Source organism: Dicentrarchus labrax, unplaced genomic scaffold (genome assembly GCF_905237075.1).
Source record: "Dicentrarchus labrax unplaced genomic scaffold, dlabrax2021, whole genome shotgun sequence".
Taxonomy (NCBI): Eukaryota; Metazoa; Chordata; class Actinopteri; family Moronidae; genus Dicentrarchus; species Dicentrarchus labrax.
Window position 1 is genome coordinate 21,848,552 of NW_026136711.1, and position 15,078 is coordinate 21,863,629.

A 15,078-nucleotide genomic window follows, 5' to 3' on the forward strand; every position below is an offset into this window, starting at 1 on the left:
TCTCCCTGTCACTCTCTTTGTTTGTCTGTCTATTTGTTTGACTGCTTCACTCTCTCACTCTTTCACACTCTCCCACTCTCTCTGTCTCTGGTCTCCACACCAGCATTGTGGCTGTGAGAGAGCCATCACAGCTCCGTCTCTCGTCTCAGTTTCAGGAAAAGCTTTTAAGCTGACATCTTAAGCTCATTTGCAAACTGGGCTTAGATCGGTTTGGAGCTGTGGGGGCTTTACTCTGACACTGACACTGGCCTCCAATAATGCTGAGTTGCTGACTGCACAGCAGTTCAATCAGGAACAAGCCTAATGCACTTTGCAGTATTTTTTTTAAAACACACCCCATTTCAGCAAACAGTGGGGTCCTTTACAGGACTGGGTGTGTATTTATGATTATTGTCAGATGCCATCTCTGATTCATTGATGACTGAACAGTCATTCACTGACAGGAGATACTGCTTGGTAATCGATTAGTCATTATCAGCATTACAATCATATTTTTGTTTGTTTTTAACCAACACATGAATTGTCTTCCTGAGTAGTACTTGATGCAAGGTTTTTTTTGTGTGTGTGTGTGTGTGTGTGTGTGTTTGTGTTTTTTGTTTTGTGTTTTATAGTGTTTGAGTTAAATATGAAATATATTTTCTTCTAAAGAGTGTAGTTGGCCAGCCTGAGGTAGCTGGTAGCTTTCTGCTGATCCAGAAAGCAAAACAAAAGGAAATGAGGGGATGCCCTTCATCATGCATCATCCTGTACTTCTAGCTGCAGGCCACATTATCTTTAATGCCATTTGGTCTGTTTGGAGCCCAGCTGTTTTATTCTCATGCATAAATAGAGTATATTAACTGGTTATTGTAAGATTTGCTGTATTTGCTGTTGCTAAGGGAACATGGCAATGCAGAATGTGTGCAACATTGACTTTACATGGATATCTGTTCCTTAACATTACAAAAATAATTGAAATATAAAACCTTGTGATAGTTGTAGTGTAGTAGTTGTAGCTTGTAGTGGCTTGGTGACAATCCGACTGTCACAAAGTAGTATCTCACTATAGACACGACTACTGCCACCATTATCAGTAGCATAGACACACCCCACTATGTGTATTCATCATAAAGCAGGAATGCTTAGCATGATACTGTCTCGAAATGTCAGGGTTTTGTTGCAACAGTGAAACAATATCTTTGTTTCCTGTGTCGTGGTAACATGTATGAGACACTGTTGCTGTGTTGACACACACAAACCCACAGTTAAGACATTTAAAGAATTTTAAACTGCTTGGAATTCTGCCCACTACGTCCTGGATTTTCCTGTCCTGTGGCTGCATGAACAGCGATGCCTTTCCTTGTTAGACATATTTGTATGGAGAGATAGAAAGAGGAGGAAATGTGAACTCAAGCAAAGAGACTGTAAATGCATACCATAGCTATTACTGTATTCAGAAGACAAGTGTTCACAGAACACAGCCTTGATTTGTACCAAATTATGTCAACGTGTCAGTCTGGGTTAGACCACATGTGACTGGCCACGCATGGCTAACTGCAGACACAGCCCCGGAGACTGCTACTGGCCATTGCAATAGCTGTGCTAGGCTAATTTGGGCAGCCTACTGTGGTGACAAGGACTCTTCGCTACGTGATATTTGGTGCTCTCTGTTGCAGCAGTACAGGGGCCTATCTGGCAACCCTGCAAGGCAATAGTTCCCCCCCATTTCATTACATTATCTGTCAGAGATCCATTCATGTAGCGATTACAGACGTGCTGTGTTTGAACTTCAGGGTAAGAGAGGAGGTCAAAGCCTCATAACAGCTGAGCTATGGCAGGTACTTGCCCTGTCTAAGGGATGAAGCTTCAGACAGTAATCACACATGACTTAACAATGTGGGTGAGGTGAATGACGTTTCAGCAGAGGGAAATTCTATGTTTGGGGGGTTTGATTTCAGTTTTATGTATTTGAAACTCTGCACCAATATCCCAATTCTCAATAAAAAACAGATTGGTGACCTAAGCAGCTAGAGAAGTTATTTTCTTCATTTTATTCTGCTTCAATGCTTCCCTCAAGTCTCTGGAAGCAATTGATTTATGCTCAAAATGCTTGTTAAAGAACATACCATATGGGTTAGGAGAAAAATACACATTACAAATGGGTAAAGTCCTATTAGTGAAATTTCCAAAAGCCTTTGGGTGTGGAACGTTTTATTCATTTTGGCTACACACACTTCCCAGGCAGAGAGGCCGGTGCAGCATATGACTCTGCATTTAATTTCAGGACATCTGTACTATTGTGTCATCAATACAAAGATAGAAAAGAGACTGAATTTAGCTTATGAGGCTTGGGTCTTGGCATATTATTCACTTGATCTCCTTGTCAGCTTCCTTGTAATTATGCATTACTCTGCAAAGGCTTGAATCATTTATCGAATGTAGTGCAGTATTGCACAGTCCCTAGTAACAGTTTAAGTTCTAAAAATAACACGCTCACAGGAGAGCGAATGCAAATATCAAGAGTCTATTTGGTGTCTCACTGATAAAATTATGCAGTTAAATCCATTTTGATTTGATTACTTTTATGTCTGCTTGTTGTTTTACATTTTCACTGTATGATAAAAATGAGTAAAGTCACACAGGCAACAAATTGTGTTGTTCAGTGGTCTGTTTCAGCACAGGGGTACATCACAGTGACATTTTTTCTTATTTTGAACTTGATTGCTGCCTCGTTCATCAGCACAGGCAGTTTATTGAGAATTTCTGAGCAGAGAAAGTTGCCCTTGTCCTTGGCCATTATGCTAAACAGACTGACTGCTGTGACTGTCAGAACAGGGAACTGGCCTGCTCTCACTGAGATGCCTCCAGAGGCATGTAACCAGGCAACTGGGCAACTATGGGGACCATGAGGGGTACATTTCCAAACAGCAAGGGACTACATATTTACTCTTTCTCGTTCTCACTCTTTCATTCACATTTTCATTCACGGACGATGGGGGAGGCATTTTCAAATCCTTTATTCTAGATACAGAAACAGCATTTAGAAGTGAACAAAAGGGCTTTTCTTTTGCTGGGCCATCTTTTCCATTGATAAATTCCCACAGAGTACTTTCTGTGCACAGTAATCATGTGCATGGTTGAAACAGTCTGTCATAATGGAATCTTCAGCCATCTCAATGTTGCTCAACGACTTCTTATTGTCTTGAAGGGAGAGAAGCTTTACTTATTCCCCCTGTGTGTGTGTGTGTGTATGAGTGTGTATAACCACAGATGTGAGCTCACCAGTAAGTTAGTTTAGCATGGTACATATGGCAGTAACTTCCATTGCTCTCTGAGAGATTGGCCACAAATGTCTATGCTCCAAACTGATTATTTTTAGCAATCTGTAATTAAAAACACAAAAGGTTTTTGTTTCATACATATGTAGATGTATATATAGAGTTTTGGTGTTGTTTGTGCATAACATCCGCATCAGTTTCATTATTTTATTTTTGTGTACGTTTGCAATTTTTCTAGAGATTTTGGAATATATCCTTAAAAATATCCTGATAGTAGTGTCAAACATATCCCTCAGCCCTATAGGCTCTGTGATATGATTTGCGGTTCGTCTGCAGCCACACATTCAGCAGCCACTTAGCCTCTGGATTTATGGCAACTTTGCAATAAACAATATATGGATGAAATAAAATGTAATTTGTATTCCTTTTCAGTGTTAATGTAAGGCCATAAAACTGATGTTATTACTCCAGTGGACAGTTTTATTACCTGAAATCCCAGAGACATTTAGGATCAGCCAACTGCCAATAGAAGCAGCCCAGCAGGGAGTCTGTGGATTCCTGGTTCATTCGGAAAAATCTAGATTAATTAACTATTCTTTTAACACATAAGCTACAGCAGTGTCCTTTTCAACACATGTTAAAGGTAAATTATTGATGTATGAACTCTAGGAAACCGAAGCCAGAATGCCTGTTGACCTCAACATATAACATGTCAACTGTGCCACAGGAAACAGGAAATACTTATTAATTAATTATTAATATTAGAAATATTGTTCATTTGCATTGTAATGCAGTGTTAAGCATATCATTTTTTTCAACTCAACTAAACTATCAAACTATTTGTGAATACCTTATCAACCATATTTTCACATTTTAGACCAAAACATAATTTTTCCTCATTCTCAGACTATGAATGGGAGCAGTAAGTTTCCAAACCTCTTAAGCAGAAAACCACAGCAGTCTTGTAATTGAAAGAATGCCTGCAATTTGTTTTTTTCAAGACAAACTTCTCTGAAGGCTCGCTCAGCACAATGCATTTTGAGAAGCTGACCTATTTTATATTTTCCGTGCTGTCTGCTGCAATCATCAGACATGCATCTCATATGCACGTGTGCTACCCCAGCATTTAGACACCCCCATGCTCCCTCCCACTGCACGCACATTCACATACACACAGCAAATAAATGGACTTTGACATCCAGTTTTACCCAATTATGATGACTTTGTTATTTTGTTAGTGCTTGTGTTTGACCTCATATATTTGTATTTACAACATCATGTGCTATGCTCAGTCCATTGCTGAAAGATTGTGGGTTAAATGCTGACCTGCAGCCCAGCATGTAAGCCCACTCCCCCAGAGAGGCTCTATTTATTCTGAAGTTGGTCTCCCTTTTTTGATATTCAGAGATCCGTAACCAGCTGGTGGAGCAGTTCCGTTGTCTAGAGCAGCAGTCCGAGTCCCGGCTGCAGCTGCTGCAGGACCTGCAGGAGTTCTTCCGTCGAAAGGCTGAGCTCCAGCTCGAGTACTCCAGAGGCCTGGACAAACTGGCTGAGCGTTACTCTGCCAAGATCCGCACCTCCAGAGAGCACCAGCATTTCAAGTGAGTCTCCCCACTGTCTGTCTGTTAAGCACTGGAACGTCTGTATCAAATGTGTTAGTCTGATAAATAACTGTTACATATTTCATACTGATCACTGGCACGGAACAGAGAGATGGAAAAAGAGAAAGAGGAAGACAGACGAAGGATAAGCAACAAAAAGGAGAGGAGGGATAAAAGCAGAAGAAATGACCTGAAATGAAGCCAGGGCCAAGGAAGCTTGTGGCCTCAGGCTGCTGTGTTTCTCCCAACTAGGTCAGAGTCTTTATCCACCCCCCCACCCCCCCGCCGCCCCGGCTTTTCTATGTGGCTGTCATTTCATTTCCATTCTCAAACAACTTCACGCTAGACTGCTACCAAAATACTCATATTTTCTCAATGGACACAGAAAATAAATTAGAGCCTCCGTTGGGATTCTGAAGGAAAAAAAACAATATGGGCTATGTTGCTTAGATTGACATAAACTGTTTTTAATGTTTGTGTAAGGGAGAGCTGTGGTCATGAAACAAACATACCCTGAAGCTTATGGAGGAATTCCTACTTAGATGCTCTGACCAGCCTGCAGTTCACTGTGACTTTTCGACCATTTCCTGACTGTATATGCTGCCCATGTCCATGTGGTTAATTTAAATCAGTGGTCATAAACAAGAGGAAAGAGAATTTAATGTTTTCTGATAACCAGTGTTGTAGTTTTGAATTAGCAGTGCAAGAAATTTAACTTACCTCCTAAAGCACTGCAGTACAGATGGTATAATTGATTCTTAGGCAATTGCACAGCCTTTCATGTGACCTGGCTGTGTCAGTCATGTGTAACAAACACGTTGGTTTATTCAGGTCTTCCCGTCTCTCTTTCAGTCTCTCCGGCCAATTGGACGTAAAGCGTAATCATGGCGGAAAGCTCCCGTCACTGAGACATTGATAAATGGAGCGTTCCCTCAAAGGGAGACCCCTGCAAGAGACTCACATTGCATGACTTCTCTCTACACCCCACTGTCCCAGATTCTCCCCCGTCACATTAAATGGTCGTCATTATATCTCTCTGTCAAAGGCTAGATTCATACTCACAGACTACAATGGACCGACTAAGTCTCTATCATTAATAATCCCACGCGGTCTTCTGGAGTTTCAGATCTGGCTCTAGACTCACTTAATTTTCCTTTTTTTAACACCAAAACCAGTGAGCAGCACCCTTCTTTCTTATCTGTGATCTTTTCAGATATTAATTTCTGGTGTCAGATCTAATAAAGGCGCTGGCAGGAGATTGCCATGGAACATTTTCAAAACCTTCTCTAATAGAGTGGCTGCAGCAAAAATGTGATCATAAGAGAACATGACTCTGTGTACCTTTTTGAAAAGACAATTTATATCCAACATGTTTTACAATAGTTAATAGATGCAGTTTGTGTTTGCATTGCCAGTTCACCGTAGTTCAGCTTGCTGGTATATTTTACTTTATGATGCAGAGATCTTGTTTTGAAACGGGGTTTGCTGTACTTTTTGTAGGCTGTCAGGTAGAAAACTATCTTCTGTCATCTTCTTGAACAGTTCTGCATCAACTCCTTTGTGTCCTGAATACTACAGTCTCATCCTTATTCAAGAGCAGCCAACAGCCAAAGATTTACAGTCAGGTCCCTTGCATCCCATGTACAGGATCAAACACCTGCTCTGCTTGAAAGGAGGGCCTGTAGGGATAGTTTGTTCGTGTTTTTTATCAAAGTGTTAGGGATGAAAGGGAAAGCAGAAAGAAGATGCTGATGCCCAGCACACTGGATTACCTTTAGCATCACAAGTGCAACTCTTTTAACTCACTGTCGACACAGAACGTTTCATATTGCTGTTCTGTTGTACTAAGTTTCAGCTGTAACATCCTTCACCCAGACAGGACAGGAGTCGCTGAACTGTAGAGTCTTCTCAGTTGTCCTTTTATAGATAATAATAAACAGATAATTTACAGGTAAAAATGATCTGGATGGACTGAATGTGGTTTGAACTTGTACTTAAGTGCAACTCAACAGATGTTGATATTAACGCCAGTTTATGATTACATTTTAGCATTGTTTTGGATACACAGAGTAAGCTAGAATGGGGCCTATATGATTTCTCTTCTTTGTTATAGTGCAGAAGCAAACATTAGCTGAAGATTAGAGTGAGCTTCACCAAGACACGAAAACAGTAATAATTCACACTGGAAAGAAAATTAAAGCATAAATAAATCTCTGCTAGGATAAAGGTTTGAAGCAGTTGACAGAAAACAAGTCAGATCTACTCTCTCTTCAAAACTGAGATTAGAGTAAAAAATAACTGCTGCATTTCTGCCTCAGGTCAAGATACAGTCTAAGATCAGATGATTTGCAGAGAGTCCAACAAATAATTATGAATGTTTAATGATTTATTAGGCATAGTTTTAAAGACATTTGATACAGTAGCATCTAGGTTTTTAAATTAGTCATATTGTCAATGGCATAAAATGCTGTTAACATATTCATAAAAAGATTGCACTAAACATGTATTATTTGACCAGCAGATGCAGATACAGAATAATTAAGGACCTATAATATAACCTTGAGGTTCTCCATACCTAAAATAGCAACAAGTAATGTACAATTAGTTGCATCAACTGAAAGATCAATTTTAGAGCAATAAAATGTTTCTTTAATTCAGTTGTGAAAAGTATTAAGATAAGACTTAGACTTAGACTTCACTTTATTGATCCCTTTGGGATGACTCCCTCAAGGAAATTGAATTTCCAGCAGCTTACAAAACACTTGTATAGAAAATAAAAGAAGTATAAAGATAAACAATAAACTCTTAGCTAAATATAGAAAGTAAACAATAAACAGTAAACAATAAACTCTTAGCTAAATATAGAAAGTAGAGATAAGAATAAAAGTAAAATAAAATTCAAGTAAAATAAAATAAATGTAGAGAACTGTATAGAGGATAAATATAGATAAATATATAGGACTGTGTGTGTCATTGTGTTATTATACAGTGGATAAATGACATTAGCAGAAATTAGCAGTTAAATTAAATTATTGCACTTAAGTGGTGGATTAAGTTATTGCACAAAGAAGAAGAAGAGTGTCCAGGTATGTATGTGAGTAGATTATTATTGCACAGTGAGTGGCTACCACTCCTTCCCTTCTGTACTCTTTACCCTATTCCCTCCTCCCCCCCGAGTGAGGAGTTGTAGAGTATGATGGCATGAGGGACAAAGGAGTTCTTGAGTCTGTTGGTCCTACACTTGGGAAGGAGCAGCCTTTCACTGAACAGGCTCCTCTGGTTGGGGGTGGCTGGCATTGTCAGTAATGTCCAGCAGTTTGTCCAGTATCCTCCTCTCTGCCACCGTCACCAGTGAGTCCAGCCTCATACCGACCACAGAGCCGGCCCGCCTGATCAGTTTATCCAGTCTGGAGGTGGCCTTCTTGGATATGCTGCCCCCCCCAGCACATCACAGTGTAGAAGAGGACGCTGTCAACCACAGACTGGTAAAACATCCACAGCAGTTTGCTGCAGATGTTGAAGGACTGCAATCTCCTAAGGAAGTACAACCTGCTTTGTGTCTTCCCGTACAGGTGGCTGGTGTGTGTTGTCCAGTTCAGTTTATTATCCAGCCACAGCCCGAGGTATTTGTATGATTCCACAGCCTCCACCTCAGCTCCCTCTAGCAGGACTGGTTGCGGTCTTGGTCTGGACCTCCGAAAATCAATGACCAGCTCCTTCGTTTTAGAGGTGTTGAGCTGTAGGTGGTTAGTGTGACACCAGAGAGCAAAGTCCCCCACCAGACTCCGATACTCCTCCTCTCTGTCACCCCTGATACACCCTATAAGCCATGTGAAAAGCAGAACCCTGTAATATTAAATAGAACAGTGTCTGTAAAGTTTGTAATTTAGAGGCCAGATTCTTCTGTTAGATTAAATGCTTTACCAGAAATAATAAATGAATCCTAAAATGTATATTAGTCATTCAAGGACCCATTGGTCATGTCTATTCGTGGCTGCATCAGAGACAGAGGCAGACAGGAAATGGGGGAGAGAGAGAGGTATGACTTGCAACAAAGTTTGCCGTCTAGATTTTATTCAGCGACGATCGCACATGTGGTCATGTGATATGCATTGTAACCATTCAGCTAACAAGGCACTCTTGATAACAGCTTTTCTGTGTTTTTGTTTGGCCTGGTGTGTAAACCTACAGTGCTCTGCAACCAGTGCCCCTGCCTGAGTGCTGGACCGAACTCTTTGAAAAGGCAGCATTCAGTGTGGCAGATCGCTAATAGCGAGTGATGTTTTAATGTAGGTAATAGATAGCCATAGTAGCCATTCATGAAAATCAATAGGCCACATTATAATGATTGCATCACTTTATCACTCATCTTTACCGAAGTATACCTTTTGTGAGATGGCTGCCTGAGCTTTAAGGTCAAGATGCTGCTGCTGGTGGAGCTCTGTCCTGTATTCTGGTAGCCATGCTCAGTGTGTGCAGTGGTTTTTTGTCAAAATAAGGAAGAGTGGGCAGCCTTACAAATCATAAGCACAGTTTAACATGTGAAAGTCAAAATATTTTTTTTTAGAAAATCAAGTTCTCAAATAAATAGATAATTGTGGCAGTTTTGCTCTACAAATTGAAACAGGTCATTACTCTCTCTAAAGCTACTGACAGCTTGTGTGATATAATAAAAGGTTCTGTGGGTTCAAATCAGCAGAGATGGCAATCAGGGTTGGAACTTCCTTTTGGATGTCCTCTTCCCTGTCAATAAAGACATGCAAAGTGTTTAATCATTCGTCTTAACCTTACTTCTTCCTTTTACCAGCTATTACAGGAGAAATAAAGTTGGTTTTGGATTGGATCCCAGCATAGGCCAGCTATCAGCCAACAACAAAAGGTGTTTTTACAGACAGCTTTTAAGCTGGCTGAGCATAAAAAGTAACATGATGCAGCATTTTTTTTATTGAAGTCACATTTGTTGGAGGTCAGAAAAACAGTTAAATGTTCTCTAAAGACAAAAGATGAAGACAAACAAACTCTTTGGTGTGAGGATAATTGAACTCACATGCTCCCTCGAGCAAAGAGGCAAGTGCAGTCAGCATGCCTTCTGTGTGTGTGTGTGTGTGTGTGTGTGTGTGTGTGTGTGTGTGTGTGTGTGTGTGTGTGTGTGCGCACAGCTGCCTCCTTTTTTGCTGATTCCTCACCACATGTGCAGTGACCCTTGATTTCTAATATATGAAACTGGTACCAATGGATTGAATGTGAGATTTCTGCAGTCTGTAAGACGTCTTCGTCCTCTTTTACATTACAGTACACAGACATGATACTCAAAGCCTGATTTCAGTGATTTGATAAGAGTTGAACTAATAATGTAACACTTGTTATGTGTAGGACTTGAGCTGCTTTGTTGACTTTTGAGATAATAACTCTGTTTTTCTTACTTCTGGGCAATATACTGTATGGCCTGAATGTTGCAGTTGTATTAGTCTACATCCTCTTTCTTTTGCTGTTTCAGAAAGGACCAGAATCTCGTGTCCACTGTGAACTGCTGGTATTTGGTCTTGGACCAGACCAGGCGGGAGAGCAGAGACCACGCCACTCTCAGTGACATCTACAACAACAACGTCATTGTCCGTCTGGCACACGTGGGCGAGGATGTCATCAGACTTTTCAAAAAGGTCAGAATCAGAATTAAATGGATGAGGGCATGTAACCCTGACCGTTACTAATGCACACAGTCACAGAGCTTATCTGATCAAACTGCATGACTGATGCCCACAGCTGGGAACTTGACGCCACACAGACAAAAATATGTAAAAATATGTTTAAATGTATCAGGACATACAGTGTATTTCATGCCCTTGTTCTTATACAGCATATCATGTGATTAGATTTATTATATCAATGTCTCTTGACCAGTGGTCTTGTGACCAGTGATGTTTAATCAGTGCTTAAGTTACAATACATATTGTGCATGTAAGGCTCTCCCATCTACTTCATAGCCAGGTATCAAGTAATGGCCATTAGGTTGATGCACATCAGACTAGCTTAGCTACCTAAAATTGCACCACTTAAGCCTTCCAGTAGACACTGGCTAGTGCAAGAGTACCACGTCTTTAAACTCCCCCATTCATCATGGGTATTGTCATTCTCAATATCATGCTCAGTTCAGTATCAAGCTCCTTGTTTCAGATCACTAACCTTTTTTGGTGGTCTTTACACCTTCTTCACTCTTTCCACCCCTACTCCTACTCATTTCACACCAAATTCACTTTAACTAGGATTCATTCAGAAACTTGCAGATATAATTAGATGCAACTTGTTTCTTTTATTAAAGAAACATATATATACATATATATATTTTAACATCATAGAATACATTTGTGTATTTACATTTTGTTCTCAGTTATACTACGCATATGCGCAATGTACGTAATATATGAGTGCCTGTGTTTCAGGGGCTTTATCCCCACATTGCCCTGGGGATCTTAGATCAGTATTATTTGACAGGGGCAGGAGTCTACAGTAATTTATGTCCTCTAGGGGGCTCTGCACTGTCATGATGGGAGCCTTGATGAGAATGGGGTGGCTAATGGCCAGCACACAGAGCAGGATTAATAACTTCCTGCAGAATAAAAACCCTTCTCTGCAAGAAGTTAGCTAAAATTGTGACAAAATTCTCCAAAACATAATCCTGTTACGCTGTACCATCCTGGTTCAGCTGCAGTGCAGTCTCACTGCTAATGAGTTACACATGTGGGGAAGGGAATGAATCGACTCTGGCGAACAAAGTTTAAATGTACTGAATGTGCTGTAATTAAATTCTTGTCACATGAAAAAGTTGCTGTTTTGACAAGTGGCCCCTGGAAGGTGGCAAAAAAACAGAATTGATTGGGCTAAAGGTCGCTTCATATCCACTCAACCAGATTTTCAGAGTCACTCTCCACTGGCCACATTCCTCCTCTTGGGCTATAAGCCTTGTCATGGGACATGTCCAATTCATCATAGGCTCCTTTAGCCCCTTTAACTGAGCTGAAACTGTGACACAGCTCCTTGGGAAATGTTCTGCAGTTACTGCACTGTTCTATTTTTGTCTGCATGTGCACTTTGGGCATTGTATTAGATCTTTTCTGGTGCAGAGTAATGACAGCATTTCGACGCCTGCTGACATCCCTCACATACAAAATGGAACTGGCACACAGCATTCAAGTTTTTTACTTGTGGGAAGGCAATTCTCTTAAATAACCCAGTTCTTAGCGTTAGATGTTTTAATACCTGCTTCAATTCATCCTTGTGCCATTATTTTCGCTTATGAAACTATCACCTGTTTTTCTCTTTTACAGAGCAAAGACATCGGGGTGCAGATGCATGAGGAGTTAGTGAAAGTCACCAATGAGCTCTACACAGTGAGTTAAACAAATATAATTACCCCTTCGAGCCTAACCTTTCTTTGTCTACACCAACCTGCCTGTTTTGCCTTTCCTCCTATGTTAGCTGCCTCTGGCTCGTCAAGCCCGAGCCTGAGCTTTTTTCAGACCTGAACCTGTAACCTGTAAAGCAGCTGGCCTGACACTGCACACAGCAGATATGCCTTATCAGCAGTGCAGCCTCTAACAGGTCATTTCTTCCTTCTCCTGAGGTTGTGAAAGGATAAAATTTGCATTCTTCCCCCTACTGTGAGTTTCTACACCAGTTTGAAGGGGAGAACGTTCTTGCCCCTGGCTGTGCTTCAAGTGGACTCAGCAGTTTGTGCTGCAGTGGTGCACTGTGCTCACAGCAAACAAGAGCTGCTGTAGTTTTTTCAGCTAATGTTACATGTAATCACACACATCTGTTTGTGTGTGTGCTGGTAACAGTTGTCACTGTCTGTTGTTTAATGTTGTACTGTACATACAGAACGCACAGACATTTCGCGTGGAAACATGTGCACACATGATGTTAAACATACAGAAATGGTCTGTGTGGTGGTAAAAAATATAAAACTGCTTTATTTAGTGCTGATGCCTCTTCATTTGGCTGATGAAAATGAACCGATGCAGTGATAGTATCTGCTGTATGTGGGGCACGGTGCAACAAACACACCAGAGTGCTTCCTTCTAGGTCTTATTGCTCAGTTGTTGTTCAACAGCTAATCTGCAAAAAAGATATCAAGCATGCAGGAAGTTTATATAATTTAGGACTGAGCTAATTTAAAAGCTGCTTAAAACAGGATCGAAAGCAAGAGTACAAGTATCTTTAGTATCTTGATAAAGTCTCTATGGGACTGATTAATTTTCTACACCTAGATGGGTTTGCAGTAGTGTCAGATGTATTGTAATTGCAAAATTGATCTTACTGTTTTTGGTCTGACATTGTATAGAACTGAATTCCCTGCCAGGTTAAAAAGACCAGACCTGTCTCAAACACACACATTTTAAGATATTTGGTGTACACTACTATTCTGCTTCATTTATTATTTTATGTAATTTTCTTACTGATGTGTAGAACTCCACCTTTGGCTACTTGCTGACCACTTAATCATCTGCATTACATCTGGAATGTTATTGGGTAAATACTGTAAGTGATCAATCAAAGATAATTAAAAAACTCAGAGTTAGGTCTTTTACTTAAGACACATTTATCATGGTGCTGTAAAATTAATTGTGACCCCAAACAATAATTGCAATCTCCATAAACCTTTACAGTGAACAATTTGATTCCCCTAAAGACAGGGAGTAGAGGCATACAAAAAGCTGCTCAGTGCTGCTTTGATGTTTTGCAGAATTTGTCAAATTACTGCACAAGGGAGTCTGTGACATGGTTTGTGCTTGTTTACAGAAATAGTTTAGAAAATACATAAGATTGGGATAAAACATAAAATTGTAGAAAACCCTGCAAAAACGGTTTGATTGCAGGGTGATTTGAGTGGTTATTGACGACCACTAACACTCATTTTGTTTGGAACTAGTGAATGTGCAGTGAATCACAAATAGATAAAATACTTGCATGATATAAACCACATGAGAAATATTCTCACATGTAACATTATACAGCACTTTACTGCTTTACTGATATTGATTTTCCCTTTCTCTCTTATTCATGCATTATTAAATGCCTGTCTGCAGCTCCCACACACAGCATAAGGAATTGCAGTATTCCCAGCAAATTTATATAGCTAAAATGAAACTTAGAACTTATACATATAACGTGTTTATTTTATCAGTTATGAGTTAAATGTAAAATTAAGTAAGGATTTGTCTTTGTCAGCCTGCTATTGATCTGCTGCTGGCCTTTTGTGGAAATCAAGTAGTTTCTTGTTTTGTAGCAGAGAAGGTTGCTCACTGTCACTGTGTAACCTCCTTCCTCCCCTGCTGATCGATCTCACTGTCCTTTGCACGTCCGCTTCAGTCAGGGTTGCTAGGAAACCAGAACTTGTGAGTGAGTGATGGAGGAGCAGATGTTGTTTAATTGCACTGTCGATGCTGGGTTACTAGTTAAACATTCACATGTGACACGTGTTTAATAACACCACGAAACAGGAATCTGTTTAAATTCCTAAAAGCAAATTGAACAGTGGGAGTTTCGGTTGTACTTGGAGCAGTGCTTCGATTGTAATAAAACATACAGAACATGCTTTACATTGCAAGGATATTTTTCTTACCTACCACAATGCTGCGGCAAAGGCAAACAAACACAAAAATGTCCACTCTTCAGAAGGAAACACCCAGCACAACACCTCCGGCTCAGCTATGAAACGCCAATCAAACTGTGAAGTTCCCATGAGCATAATGATTAAGCTACACTCCCTAATGTTTACGAGTGTAATGAAGATAAATATATTCCAGGGTTACCTAAGTTCATATACGCTTCGGGCTGGGAAACATTTATAGTCTCTTAACTAACCATATCATGACTATGTCGTTATAAAATTGATCACCAGCACATATTATTTAACAACTATATAATATATCCACATAGATTAAACCTCTTTTGGAGTAGATATTCTGCTAATACTGACAAAGCATTGTGACTTTTTCATATATTTTTCTGCTTCACGGCCCCAAGTGATTGCGAAGTGTTGTCACTTGGCTCTAAAATTAATGGGAAATCACAGATCTATTGCACAGCTGAATACTGAACTATAAAACCTGTAAGATTATCAGGGACCCCAAACAGGTCCTCCATGACTACTTTAAGCTTATGTTAGCATGAATGGGTTTTAAATCGCCTGTATGTAAATAAATAGATGGAAGTTTGGT

At 40.1% G+C, this 15,078-nt stretch overlaps 1 protein-coding gene across 4 annotated transcripts in view; it reads left to right on the plus strand.

The window, feature by feature from the left end:
• Positions 1–15,078, plus strand: part of LOC127371399 (SLIT-ROBO Rho GTPase-activating protein 3) — a 33,585-nt gene that overhangs the window by 2,337 nt on the left and 16,170 nt on the right. For all 4 annotated transcript variants that reach the window (XM_051414179.1, XM_051414181.1, XM_051414180.1 and 1 more), the window contains exons 2-4: positions 4,663–4,858; positions 10,356–10,518; positions 12,184–12,246. In XM_051414179.1, coding sequence (XP_051270139.1) covers positions 4,663–4,858; positions 10,356–10,518; positions 12,184–12,246 — 422 coding nt within the window. The remainder of the gene's footprint in view (positions 1–4,662; positions 4,859–10,355; positions 10,519–12,183; positions 12,247–15,078) is intronic.